Below are 14,109 nucleotides of genomic sequence, written 5' to 3'. Positions count from 1 at the left end.
TTCGCTTAATTGTAAAATATGTCGATTGAGAGGGGGTGTGACGTTCATATGTTGTCAATATTCAGTTTTTATTCAGAGTGTTATCGTTCATAGTTAATATTGTAGATCCCACATTCTTTACTTTCATGTACATTCTGGGTGTCTCATTAAGTAAAAAAATTTAAAAATACGATTCCGTTTTCAAAGGCGGTCTGTCCTAACGTTTTCAATCAGACATTATTGTGAGGTTTCGTATAAGTTCTCCTAAAAAAAGCCACATTTTTTTCTTAAAATGTGTCCCCATGGGTAAAAGTAATTGCCCAGGCCTGCATTAAACCATATCCAATTGTATTTACAATCCGCAAAGCATATAAAAATACCATCCAAACATCACAAAATGCCACAAATTCAGTTGGCCTTTTTGAGTACTACGCGCCAAATATCTTTTGCAATTTCCGTAGATTCTACGTCACTGGAGTAACACTTCTGCACTCTGACCATATTAACAGTTTAGTCATGCTGGAAATACGCAAAAATTGGAAAGAGATGTGGTGTTTATCATTCACAATCCTAATGTAAGACAAGAACACAAATGTGTATTATTGGCTTTTTTGTGCATTTGAAATTGTAAACAAATAGCTAACAATTGAGTCAACAGAGCGAGGGTCCTCTTTTGCGCCCATTATACCCTCTAAAAACATTCAGAAACTGCCAACAATACTCCATTTACATGTCATGACCGGAAAATTAACCAAATATGAGTGATATTGTTATCACTAGCACCAACGCAGGCGGCCTATTTTAGCGGCGCATTGATAGCAGTGAGCTAATACTAGCTTACGCTGCTATTGTTGACACACTAAGCCGGTGGCCGCTTCTGCTTCATCTCAGACTTGCTAAAAGTAAATTCTAGATTATGATTCATGCATCTCTTACCTGGTAGTAGACTAAGGTGGCCTTGGGCCGAGAGGCTGGTCGACTTTGACATCCCCCGAAATGGCATAAAAGATGAAGGTAACTTTTTTAAACCATTGTTAGGATTTTGATTGTATTGTTGACACACTAAGCCGATGGCCGCTTCTGCTTCATCTCAGACTTGCTAAAAGTAAATTCTAGATTATGATTCATGCATCTCTTACCTGGTAGTAGACTAAGGTGGCCTTGGACCTAGAGGCTGGTCGACTTTGACATCCCCCGAAATGGCATAAAAGATGAAGGTAACTTTTTTAAACCATTGTTAGGATTGTGATTGAATCTTTATCTAAACGGAATTAAGTGAGCGTTCTGTATGTCGGCATCCCATTGAGAGTGGTAATTGTACAGTATTTGTTTTATTGTGGTTTATTATGTTTAGTTTGTATGTTTAGCACTTAGCAATGCTGCTAATAGATAAATATTACAATACAATACAATTGGATATCCTACAAACAACTACAGTATTTTTATGAAGTAATGTAATAATATTGTACAGCATTTAGGCAGACTTCTAAGAAATCTCTTTTTTGATCTGCTTCTCCGACAGACACACCATTTTTAGCTTCACCATGTCTTCATTAATAAATGTCCGCCGTTAGGATATTATTTTAACATCCTTGGTTGCGTTTATGGGCTCGTTCTGCTTCAGTATAATATAGGTATGTAACGGTATCAAGATCTCATGGTACAACATTATCACATCAAGGCCACGGTATGATATTATTGTGGTATATGTCCAAAAAAAGATGGCATAATGTGTAAAATAAAGTGGCAGGAATGTTTAGGATAAACACACTTACAGTAATTGAACACATATAATAATGTTTTTATCATTATCAATCACATGTTTTTATTTACGTTTTGAAAATGCTGTTTCTCAAAAAGGTTAACTAACAATTTAACTTTTAATATTGAAATTACCTCACAAACTGATGTTCAGCTTGGCTGGCTTCAAATATATTTTCTACATGACGGTTTATAACGTGGCCACTTGTCTCAGGTATACACTGCCTTCCGCCCAAGTGCAGCTGGCTAGGTTCCAGGCCCCCTGCGACATCAAAAGAGAGACACAGTAGAAAAACAGATGGATGGGTTGAGGCTCTATCAAGTAGCTTTTCAGTTGATTCCTGCGCAGATGAGAGGCAAAATATCTTCTGACAATCTGAACAGTCCAGTTGTGATCGATTCAGTGAGCTGGGAATGCATTTAACGACCTGGATTGACAGCACTTTAAATGTTAAAACATTTCCTTTCCCCCACTTATTGTGTACTACAGGGGTCACCAACGCGGTGCCCACGGGCACCAGGTAGCCCTTAAGGACCAGATGAGTCTCCCGCTGGCCTGTTCTAAAAATAGCTCAAATAGCAGCACTTACCAGTGAGCTGCCTCTATTTTTTTAATTGTATTTATTTACTAGCAAGCTGGTCTCTATTTGCTCGACATTTTTTATTCTAAGAGAGACAAAACTCAAATAGAATTTGAAAATCCAAGAAAATATTTTAAAGACTTGGTCTTTACTTGTTTAAATAAATTATTATATTTTTTTACTTTGCTTCTTATAACTTTCAGAAAGACAATTTTAGAGAAAAAATACAACCTTAAAAATGATTTTGGGATTTTTAAACACATATACCTTTTTACCTTTTGAATTCTTTCCTCTTCTTTCATGACAATTTAAATCGATGTTCAAGTATTTTTTTTTATTGTAGAGAATAATAAATACATTTTAATTTAATTCTTCATTTTAGCTTCTGTTTTTTCGACGAAGAATATTTGTGAAATATTTCTTCAAACGTATTATGATTAAAATTCCCAAAAATTATTCTGGCAAATCTAGAAAATCTGTAGAATACAATTTAAATCTTATTTCAAAGTATTTTTTAATTTCTTGTAAAGTTTTTGTTCTGGAAAATGTAGAAGAAATAATGATATGCCTTTGTTAGAAATATAGCTTGGTCCAATTTGTTATATATTCTAACAAAGTGCAGATTGGATTTAACATATTTAAAACATGTCATCAAAATTTTAAAATTAATTTTAATCAGGAAAAATTACTAATGATGTTCCATACATTCTTTTTTAAATTTTTTCAAAAAGATTCGAATTAGCTAGTTTTTCTCTTAATTTTTTTCGGTTGAATTTTGAATTTTAAAGAGTCGAAATTGAAGATAAACTATGTTTAACAATTTAATTTTCGTTTTTTTCGTGTTTTCTCCTCTTTTAAACCGTTCAATTAAGTGTTTTTTTCATCAGTTATTCTCTACAAAAAACTTTTCGTAAAAGGAAAAAAAATGTATGACGGAATGACATACATACACCTGGGGATAGGTTGATTGGCAACACTAAATTGACCCTAGTGTGTGAATGTGAGTGTGAATATTGTCTGTCTATTTGTGTTGGCCCTGAGGTAGTGACTTGTCCAGGGTGTACACCGCCTTCCGCCCGATTGTAGCTGAGATAGGCACCAGCGCCCCCCGCAGCCCCAAAGGGAATAAGCAGTAGAAAATGGATGGAGGGATTGATGGAATGACGGACAGAAATACCCATTTTTTTAAAATATATATAGATTTATTTATTAAAGGTAAATTGAGCAAATTGGCTATTTCTGGCAATTTATTTAAGTGTGTATCAAACTGGTAGCCCTTCGCATAAATTAGTACCCAAGAAGTAGCTCTTAGTTTCAAAAAGGTTGGTGACCCCTGGTGTACTGTGTAGGAAATTGGTATACCTCTGTACCAAACGATGGTTCTGTTGCGAGAAATGCGATTATGAATACATGTACCGTTGCATCGCTACCTTGTGGCACTGTTGTGTGATGGATTGCTTTTGTCTGCGCACTTTTGTGGATGCTTTGAACGCTACTTAAGATCTACAATGTAATCTACATGCGTGTTGTTCTAATCCCAGTAGTCTTTTCTTTTTCACTCCGTTATTACAGTTGAAAACAATGTCGCTTCCAGTGTTGCCAATACCGATGCTTTCAAGATGAATGACCCGACCGACTGTGGTCACTCCGAGGTGTATTTACCCTCATGCCTGAAGTTATCTGGTACAGGCAAAAATCCTTGATCAATGTTGTGAACTGGAAATATGATTTAGCAGCTGGTGTGATGTCACTTCCAGGATGCACTGTCAAGCAATACTCGCTGTCTAATAACCACTAGTACTTGTCACTTCCACCTGCAGCCGGCTGCCAATGCCAGACTCCTCAAGTAGTTTTTGGCCATTCTTTTTTAAGCCCCACATCCTTTCCTTTTAAGTCCTCACTGCGCACGCTTTGGCAGTCGTGTCAACTGTCATTGCTATGGTATCCGTTCTGAGGCATTATCATTCACAAAATATTTACATTTAAATGTTTATTTGATATACACTGCATTATCATATACTACACTTGGAAGTCATTTACTTTAATACATTAGTACGTCTGGAAAACCTGGCTCTACAAGTACCATCATAGTGACCAACATTAAAATACAGTAGTGTAGTTGGGCTAAGTATTCATTAAAAACAAGGCAGAGGTTTTATTTGTATAGAAGTATATTTTAATATTTTGGCCACTGTAACATCACACACAATTACAACAATAACAATGTGTTTGATTTATATGGCCTTTTTTTTAATATCTCAATATTTTTAGGCCATGTCACGATACACAATATATATCTCGATATTTTGCCTTAGCCTTGAATGAACACTTGATGCATATAATCACACCAGTATGATGATTCTATGTGTCTACATTAAATGATAAATGATAAATGGGTTTTACTTGTATAGCGCTTTTCTACCTTCAAGGTACTCAAAGCGCTTTGACACTACTTCCACATTTACCCATTCACACACACATTCACACACTGATGGAGGGAGCTGCTATGCAAGGCGCTAACCAGCACCCATCAGGAGCAAGGGTGAAGTGTCTTGCTCAGGACACAACGGACGTGGCGAGGTTGGTACTAGGTGGGGATTGACCAAACTGTATTCATTAAACAGTTATTAAGCAGTGGCACAGACATTCATGTCATTTCAAAACAGAAAGTGCAAGATTGTCAGAGACATTTTAAAACAAGCTACGAGTGCATTTTTGTGCATGATGTCACTAAGATGACATATCAATACACTAAATTAAAGTGCAATTTTTGTACAGAACGCCACTACAATAGTTTAAAACAAATAAAGTGCACTTCTGTGCATGATATCACACAAAATATTTCAATAACTGTCAAATAAAAATGAGCTGCATAATAGGAAATTAAATAGTGTATGTCCTTCGCTCTTTGGTAGGTTCCTGCGGACGCTATGTCCTTCTGTTGTTGACTATTTTATTCATGTGGAAATGGTTGCTTCTGCATTTTGTGTGTGTGGCACCGAACGGAGATGTTGACATGCGGAGTTTCAAACACTCTTCATTCTCTAGTGGGTGACTTTTCAAATGATGCTACATATTAGCAGTAATGCTACTTTTTGTAGCAATGCTTTTGCCCCACACTTGACAAATAAAGGTTGTCTGTTCGAACATTGATTCTACCTCTCACCCAGAGGGAGAGGGGCTCCTCCCCTCTGCTTCAGGCAATGAGGAAACATAAAAAACATATTGTAATGTATTATTTTCACCTAATTTTGGCATGCACATAATAATAGCATTGTGCAACATGCAGTGAGGTTAGTGCTGGGCCGATAAAACAATATCAATATTCTGTATATCGTGATACACATATTCTATACCAATATAAAATGCGTTTGATAAAATATTCGATACATATGTATATTTTTTGGTCAGAAGAAACAAGAAATTATGGAGTAAGATCTGTTGCATGAAAGCACTCGGACTGTGGGAAAACAGCTAAACAGGAAACAGGAAGTGTCACTGAGCAATGGGAGTGACACATTAACAGCCAATCAGCTAACGGTTTCAACTAATTTTATTTCTACCAAGTTTGTATTTTCTAGTTTGTCACTTCACTACTCTCTTTCTGTCTTGCTGTGGATTCTCTGCTTGGAGCGGGAAGAGAAAGTGTGATATCTTGGTGTATTAACTCAATAACAGAAACATGTCTTTAGTTTTGTTGGTTTTAATGCAGATGGTACGGCAACATCCTGACACTTCCAATGTGTTGGTTTAATGAGCAGCTTCCCAAACTACTCTGTGAAGTGTTTAATAGAGTATACACTACTGCCATCTAGTGTCTCAAAACTGCAATTACCTTAAAATTTACTGCAAATATTTTAACACCTGGCTACCATACACCTTTTCCACCGATAAAAAGCACCATTTGTAAGTTGGAAACTGTATTACTGTATTTATTGGCAGGCTTAAATAATTCATTGAAATATCAATAAATATTGATATCGTTCAATATGAAAATGTATATCGTGATACAGTTTTTAGCCATATTGGCAAGCCCTGAGTGAGGTACTGTAAATTCTGTCAAGAGAAGCTTTTTTTAATGCAGCTAGTCTGATTTATCGGCGATTATGCGGGTGTATCTAATGATATGACTAGCTAATCTATATAAAACAAATGTAACTTGATTTTTGACTGTGTCTGAAAAAATAGAGGTGAATGACCTTAGGATATATATTTAAAAAGTGTATTTTTAAAAAAAGATAGATTTGATACTTTTTAAGAAGGTGGGGTGTGGTTTCAATCGCAATCTGGGAACGCCTCCACTAATGGACTGCTTGCAGACAGACTCAAAAAACAGATTAAAAAGGTCACTCTGGAGTAAAATGTATGCAATATTTAAACACCAATTTTATTCAAGGAAGGCTTTTAAATGTAAAAAAAAAATCTAAATCAGAATCAGAAATACTTTAATAACCCCCGAGGGGAAATGAACATTTTCAGCACAATCCCATTCAAGAGCGGACAAATATTACAGGGAGACAGAACAGGATCGCTGACGGGTCTGACAACTTCCGACACCCCTTACAAAAATGGTGAGAAACAGGTAAACGCTGGGGTAGGGGGGAGGGGTTTCTGAGAAAAAAAATATCTGTCTATGTCTGGGCCCCTGAAGAGAGGGTCCAGACTAAGGCCAAGTAAGTAAAACATTTAAAAAAAAAAACCTCTTAGCCATAGCACACAAAAAGGTGTGTAAGAGGGAAACATCAAAGAACATAAAGGACATTAACAACATAGAAAGAGCAGAGGTGATGCAACCAACCAGTTCTACACAGCCACAAAAGTAAAAAAAAATTTTTTAAAAATACCTATACACTGTGGTTGCCTCTGCGGTGTTCCACGCCATCGTCTGCTGGGGTGGGGGGAGCATGGCCAGAGACAGGAGCAGACCCAACAAAGCAACCAAGAGAGCCGACTCCACCCTCGGCCGCCCACCAAATCTCGGCCAGTGTCCAGTCTGCATGGATGAGTGAGGATGCGTTCAAGGAGACCCAGGTGTCCTATACCTGCTTATTCAGCTAAGACACTGTAAAGGCCGTCCGTCCCAGCGCTCAGCGCCAGCTCCGCAGCCCTGTCTCTTCCTCCACATCACCTCCAGTCTCTCCAAACGGACTTTGGTGTGGCAGAGACCCAGCAGCTGGTCTCCATGGCCAAAAGGCTCCCAGGGAGGCAGATCCAGAAGTTTACAAAAAAAGCACCGCAGAAGTCACAAAAACACACGTAAAAACAAAGAGGGAAACAACAGGAACACAAAAGGATGATACAAGAGCACAGATCTCCTGCCAACAGCAGCCACTTCAGCGACGCCATCTAGGAAAAAAAGGTCCTCATAAGTATCTACATTTCAGCTTTTTGCACTTACATTGTTTGGTAGCAACTTTGTGGAGGTTTTCTGCACGCTGTGCGAAAAAACACTCTCTGGGTTTGTGTCCTCGGAGCTCGGCTCCCACTCGCGTGGTGAATATTTCACCTTTTGTGACCGCTTATATTTGTTTTAAGAATAAATGCATGATGCAAGATAAAAATTATTTTACTTCTTTTTCTCTTTCTTTTTTCATGCTCTTTTCTGCTGCTCTCTTTCAGGTGTGTATTAGGTGTGTTGTGAAGCTTACGGTGTAAGTTACAAAGCATATGGCCGCATTATAATAAATCTAAATAAATAAATGGGTTGTACTTGTATAGCGCTTTTCTACCTTCAAGGTACTCAAAGCGCTTTGACACTACTTCCACATTTACCCATTCACACACACACATTCACACACTGATGGAGGGAGCTGCCATGCAAGGCGCTAACCAGCACCCATCAGGAGCAAGGGTGAAGTGTCTTGCTCAGGACACAATGGACGTGAGGAGGTTGGTACTAGGTGGGGATTGAACCAGGGACCCTCGGGTTGCGCACGGCCACTCTTCCACTGCGCCACGCCGTATATGCATCTAGTGTTCATTCAAGGCAAAGGAAAAATATCGAGATATATATCGTATATATCGCGATATGGCATTAAAATATCGCTATATTAATAAAAGCCAATATCGCCCAGCCCTACATCAAGGGTTGGAATTGGGGGTTAAATCACCAAAAATGATTCCTGAGTGCGGTTATCATTATTATCATTATCATTTGTTTATGAACAAAGGAGAAAATAAAGCACCAAATCCGTAAATGTGGCAGGCTGATACAAATAAATAAATAATATATGAAAATACTAGATACTTTTTTTCATCAATCGAAATAGCTCACCGAGGAAAATATGTTGTACAGTCTTTGGTACGAACGATAGTAATAAAAGCTGGTATTGATGTACCGGTAATTTTTTTTGTGTTGGTATCGACCTGGAATCGAAGTATCAGTTTGCTTGACAACCCTAATGCAGCAAAAAGCTTATATATTGCTTAACGTTTTAAACTGAATAATGTGTGTATTTTCTATTGTTAATGTGTTCAATAGTAGTCCTTTTTCATGTACAGTAATTCAATGTTTTGTGTATTCTCTGTGTAGGTGGTATTCAGTAGATTCTGCAGCCCATGTGACATCAAGGACTTGTTTTGTACAGCCCTGGGTGTCCCGAGGTAAAACATACTTTACATGCATGTGTCTTTTAGCTAATTAATTTGTATCTGTATCCTTCAAGCAATGCTTGTTGCCGGTTTTCTTTTGCTGTTTGTGTCAGGCTCCTGGTTCAAAAATATATAATAATATGTACCAGCCAGTAACGTCTAATACTAACACAACAAACCTTTGCTTAAGTGCTGATATATTGGGTTAAGAGAAAAACTGTGTAAAGGGTGATGGCACTACCCAAAATATGAAATATAGAAAATGCCTTTTAACTCCAAAAATACAATTCATACTGTTACTGATTCTGTGTTTATCTGTAATGTCCCTCAATATTTCTAATACATTAATTTATTTGGACCACCACAAATAGATTTGGCACTACCTCTTTACCCTCGCTAAAAAATATATTATAATATGACTGTTTGTGTAACTCCGCTTCTTAACACAGCTCTCGAGTACCTTGTCTGCCAGAGCACAAAACAACATACTTTTAATGGTACCGACCAAATTACGCTCAAAAGTTCGACTCCACTTTTCAAATGTGCTAGCGCGATAATTCACATTGGATACACCCTATACATGCTACAGATTGGCATTATGGATTTTACACGGCAATTTCAATACCTATTAATTTTACAAGAAAAAAACAAAGATGCACTTGGAAAAGTTCGACCCAGAGGTCAAAAAGGTTAAAAACTCCTGTGTTAAAACACGTGCAAACTTGAGAGCACACTCAAAGCTAATTTACTTACATCTTTTAATTGAACAAAATAAAGATTGCAATCCTTTTAGAATGTTTGTCATCAATATTATGCAGACTATATGCTGATTATTAGAACGCCAACAATACGCGGAGGGGATGATGCAAACAGAATTATTCAACATGCACAATGTGACTCATCCTTGATTAAATAGGGTGGTCTGCGCCACTTATGTACTTGTTATCAATTGTACACACAGTTTTAGGTTACGTTCGGGAAGGATGTCTATGCTGGAAAGACACATCCGACTTATCGTGTAAATAAAAACTTCTCCCTATCAGCGTATTATGGATACCCCCAAACAATGTTCCCTCTAATTTCCATCTGATTTGCAGCTTGTTTGATTGATCGATTGAAACTTTTACTAGCAGATTGCAAAGGAAGAGAATACATTATATGAAACTGTACAGTTTACACAGTACAGTACATATTCGTACAATTGACCACTAAATGGTAACACCCCAATAAGTTTTTCAACTTGTTTAAGTCGGGGTCATGTTAATCAAGTCACGGTAATGTGTATAAGGTGTTTAATTTGTTGTGGGTTCATGCACTGTGTTGGTTTTGTTCTTTGAACAAGGTGATGTTCAAGCACAGTTAATTTTGTGCATCAGTAAAAAAACATGACTTTTTCTTGAAATTGAAAACATTTTTTTTTAATTTTTCAGTAAAGAAGGGTTCGGTGAATGCGCATATAAAACTGGTGGGGTCCGGTACCTCCAACAACGTTAAGAACCACTGCTCTGGCCTGTTTTTAAAAAGTTAGACGATCTATGCAGTCCTAAGGTTCTGTCGCAAGCTGTTCCACAGGTGGGGGCCATGGTGGCAAAATGCCGGCTCACCTTGGATCTTTGTTCTGGTATTCGGTAAAGCTAAAAGGCCAGTGCCAGACGACCTCAGGATCCACGAGGGTTGATATATGATGTGGGTCAGCTAGATAGGAAGGCACAAGGCAATAAAGTACATTTAAAAAAACTAATAATAGAACTTTAAAATTGACGCTGAAGCGGGAAGTCAAAGCAACGACTTTAAAACTGGTGTAATATGCTTCCGCCAGAGAGCATGTCTTTACCATGAATTGATTTACGTGGCGGGTTCCACGTAAATCAATTCATAGGCTCCAGCGACCCCAAAATGGACAAGCGGCAGAAAATGGATGGATAGATCAGGCCTTTAGAATATAAACACTTTGTAGAACTCAACAAAAAAGACCAACACATTTTACATAATGGCCAAGACTATTTCCTGACTGTGGAAACACACTTACGACAAACAGCTTGCAAATGACTCAGAAGTTTAAGAAAACAACAAGTGGACATTTCTGTTAAATAAAACTGTTTTATTATTTAGGAAATTTACATTTAATACCACATGAGCACTCACAAAAGTGGCGTAAATGTATACGGTATCAGTTCAAATATTAAATGTACCCATTCTTTGTCGCAGGAGGGATTGGTGTGGCCTATTTATTGATTTTGTAGCTATATTTGTTGTCAGTCATCTGTGTGTCACCTGTGCAACAAATCTAGTGAAGAGACTAAAATGGAGTATCTCAAAAGGATAAGGTATACAATAGATGTTGTTTTAAAGTCAAAGAACACAGCAGTTTGTCATCTATTTAATGGATTTGTCCAGCTGTGGCAGCGTCACAGAAAGTTGTGTACAGGAAGTTTCACCTTTACTCTACAGCACAAGTGTCAAGCTCAATGCCTGGCGGCCAGATTTGGTTTCCCGCATCATTTTAAATGGCCTCTGAAAACCTGGAAATAATATGTTTTATATACTGTTAGTACTTTATCTTCGCTTACCCAATGTATTTGTTCTTTCTTTTTGACAAAAAAAAATATCCATCCATCCATCCATCCATTTTCACCGCTTGTCCCTTTTGGGATCACGGGGGAAGCTGTAGTCTATTAAATTGTATATTTTTTCAACTTCAATTTTATGCAATAAGGCAACCAATATGTTATCGTCATACTTTCCAAACCATTTTTCGGGTTGAAGTAAAAACAAATACTGTTAATATCTGCTTGACTTATGATTTCAAAGCAATCCATCAAATTGTTCACTGTCGAAATGGCAACAGATTTTACAGTGAAATGTACAGTGAATTTTACAGCACATTATTGTACATTAAAAATCTCTACCGCTGTTTTGTTTTAAGGTAAAATTCTGTCAGCTAAGCTGTTTTTACTGTCATGATCTGTTTTGTTTAGTTTATTATTTTCTTAGTTAATCCTTTTTTTTTCTTTTTTTTTTTTCTTTGTCATGAAAAAGGGAGGTTTTGTGGTTGGTGCACTAATTGTAAGTGTTCATTGTGTTTTTTATGTTGATTTAATAAAAAAAATAAAAAAATGTTTTTATTTTTTAATTATTATTATTATTATTTTTCAAATAAAAATGTATTTAAAAAAATTCTGCGGGCCGGTACCAATCGGGCCCGGTGGTGGGGGACCACTGCTCTACAGTATACACACATACAGTAACTGTGGTGCATCCAAGAAACACCGGACAAAATGATGAACATCAGTGGCAAACCAAAAAAACGATCAATAAAAAGACATAAACATGTAAAACTTCTGGGGTTCCTATGTATAGACCAGGGGTCGGGAACCTTTTTGGCTGAGAGAGCCATGAAAGCCAAATATTTTAAAATGTATTTCCGTGAGAGCCCTATCATATTTTTTAACACTGAATACAACTAAATGCGTGCATTTTTTAAGTAAGACCAACATTTTTAGAGTGTAAAAAGTCTTTAATTCTTTTTAATAACATTGTTATTTCTTGACCAGGTGCGGTAGAAAACAGATGGATGGATTAAAATGCATGAAAATGGTTTATATTTTGAAAGTTATTTTTAACATTGTGATTACCAGCGGAATTATTCATTACTTATTGTGTTAAGCAATGTCAGCTAAGATTTATCTGAGAGCCAGATGCAGTCATCAAAAGAGCCGCATCTGGCTCTAGAGCCATAGGTTCCCTACCCCTGGCATAAACCTTAACCCTCCAAAAGCACTCTGAAAACGGAAAAGCACTCTCAAAACAGAACAACATGAAGCGAGAGAAGAAAGGTCATAATTGTTCAGTGTTTTGTCTGCCACAACATTGTTTCTGTCTCCTATAGCATCCGTTACAAATAAATACTGTTCATGCAAATACATGATGGTCAACTATGCAATTTAAACCACTCCTCTCTCAGCCCACCAAACGTCCACTCCACAGGATGTTGGTTGGCAGTTGCATTGCTGGCCAAGCTGCAAAACTTAAAACATCTTTATTTTATTTCAGTTTTTAGTTGAGTGTTATGTCAAGCAAGCAAGTCTGTAACTTCCACTAGTTTCTTAATTTGTTTGTCATCTTATAAAACTAGTTTGGACTTGCAGTGAAACTTGTATGTTTCTGTCTCTCCGCAGGAACACAAACCTGTCTTTGCTGGATTCTTCTGGCGCTATGGTGTCTATTGATCCGACAATGCCATACAACTCAGAAAGGTTATATGTTTTTTTGTTTTTTTTAAGATCACGTTGCTTCCATTTAATCGCAAGGAAATGAAGGTTATAGGAGCAGGACAGTAATTATGAGGGGTGTCCAGATCAGATATTTATTCGATATCAGCAAAAAGACAAGTATGGGATGATATCTGCTTGCATGTCAAATTTAAGATATAAACTTCAATATGAGCAGTTCAGCAAGACATTCAATTGTGCAACGCTGGACAGCCAGTTGACATCCAAATACCCTCCAATAAACTTGCAAGGGTGTTCATTTCTTATATTTTAGTCATTGACAAAAAGTAAACATTGTAGGCACACAAGCTAGACGCTCAGAATGAGTCAAAAAGGCACATTTGTCAATATAAACAACAAATTACAGTTTCATAATAAAAATACAAAGTCTCCAAGGTGTAATAGAAAGTATCCAGTAACAAACATGTCTGCATCATTCCATTTACGGTTTTGCGTCATGACTCCTAAGCTTAACTGGGTGACCACTAGGTTAAAAACAAATTACTATTTCATTTTAAATTTAAAGAGAACATAAGTCCGTCATGAGGTTAGTGTTCTGTATACCTAACATGTCAAGTGTATTTACTCTGCACAGGTCCCACATTTCCTCACCGTTTAAGCCATAGTGGGACTCCACTCTCAATAATGAACGCAGTTGTCTTTTCTTCATTTATTCAAACCACAGTTTTCAGTTTCCAGTGAAATTAGCAGCATAGCAGTTTCCTATTTGCGGGTGAAAAACCTTTGGAAGAAATGCAAGACACTGACTAAAACCATTTGAATAAAATAACAGGGACAAAATCAAGTAGCACTTAGACATGGTTTAGCTGTAGCAGTCTTTATCTCAAATCTTGAACAATTAATTGTCTTTCCCATTTTGCAGACTAAATCTAAAGACCCCATATACACCAAAACAATTTTAACCA

General features: G+C 37.1%; 1 protein-coding gene across 3 annotated transcripts in view; it reads left to right on the top strand.

Moving 5' to 3' along the window:
• Positions 1 to 14,109, top strand: part of pde9aa (phosphodiesterase 9aa) — a 142,457-nt gene that overhangs the window by 33,578 nt on the left and 94,770 nt on the right. For all 3 annotated transcript variants that reach the window (XM_061919452.1, XM_061919453.1, XM_061919451.1), the window contains 2 exons: positions 8,854 to 8,924; positions 13,091 to 13,168. In XM_061919452.1, coding sequence (XP_061775436.1) covers positions 8,854 to 8,924; positions 13,091 to 13,168 — 149 coding nt within the window. The remainder of the gene's footprint in view (positions 1 to 8,853; positions 8,925 to 13,090; positions 13,169 to 14,109) is intronic.

The sequence above is a fragment of the Nerophis ophidion genome, linkage group LG13, assembly GCF_033978795.1.
Source record: "Nerophis ophidion isolate RoL-2023_Sa linkage group LG13, RoL_Noph_v1.0, whole genome shotgun sequence".
Taxonomy (NCBI): Eukaryota; Metazoa; Chordata; class Actinopteri; order Syngnathiformes; family Syngnathidae; genus Nerophis; species Nerophis ophidion.
The sequence above is the reverse complement of the archived record's forward strand: the minus strand, read 5'-3'. Positions and strand labels throughout refer to the sequence as shown.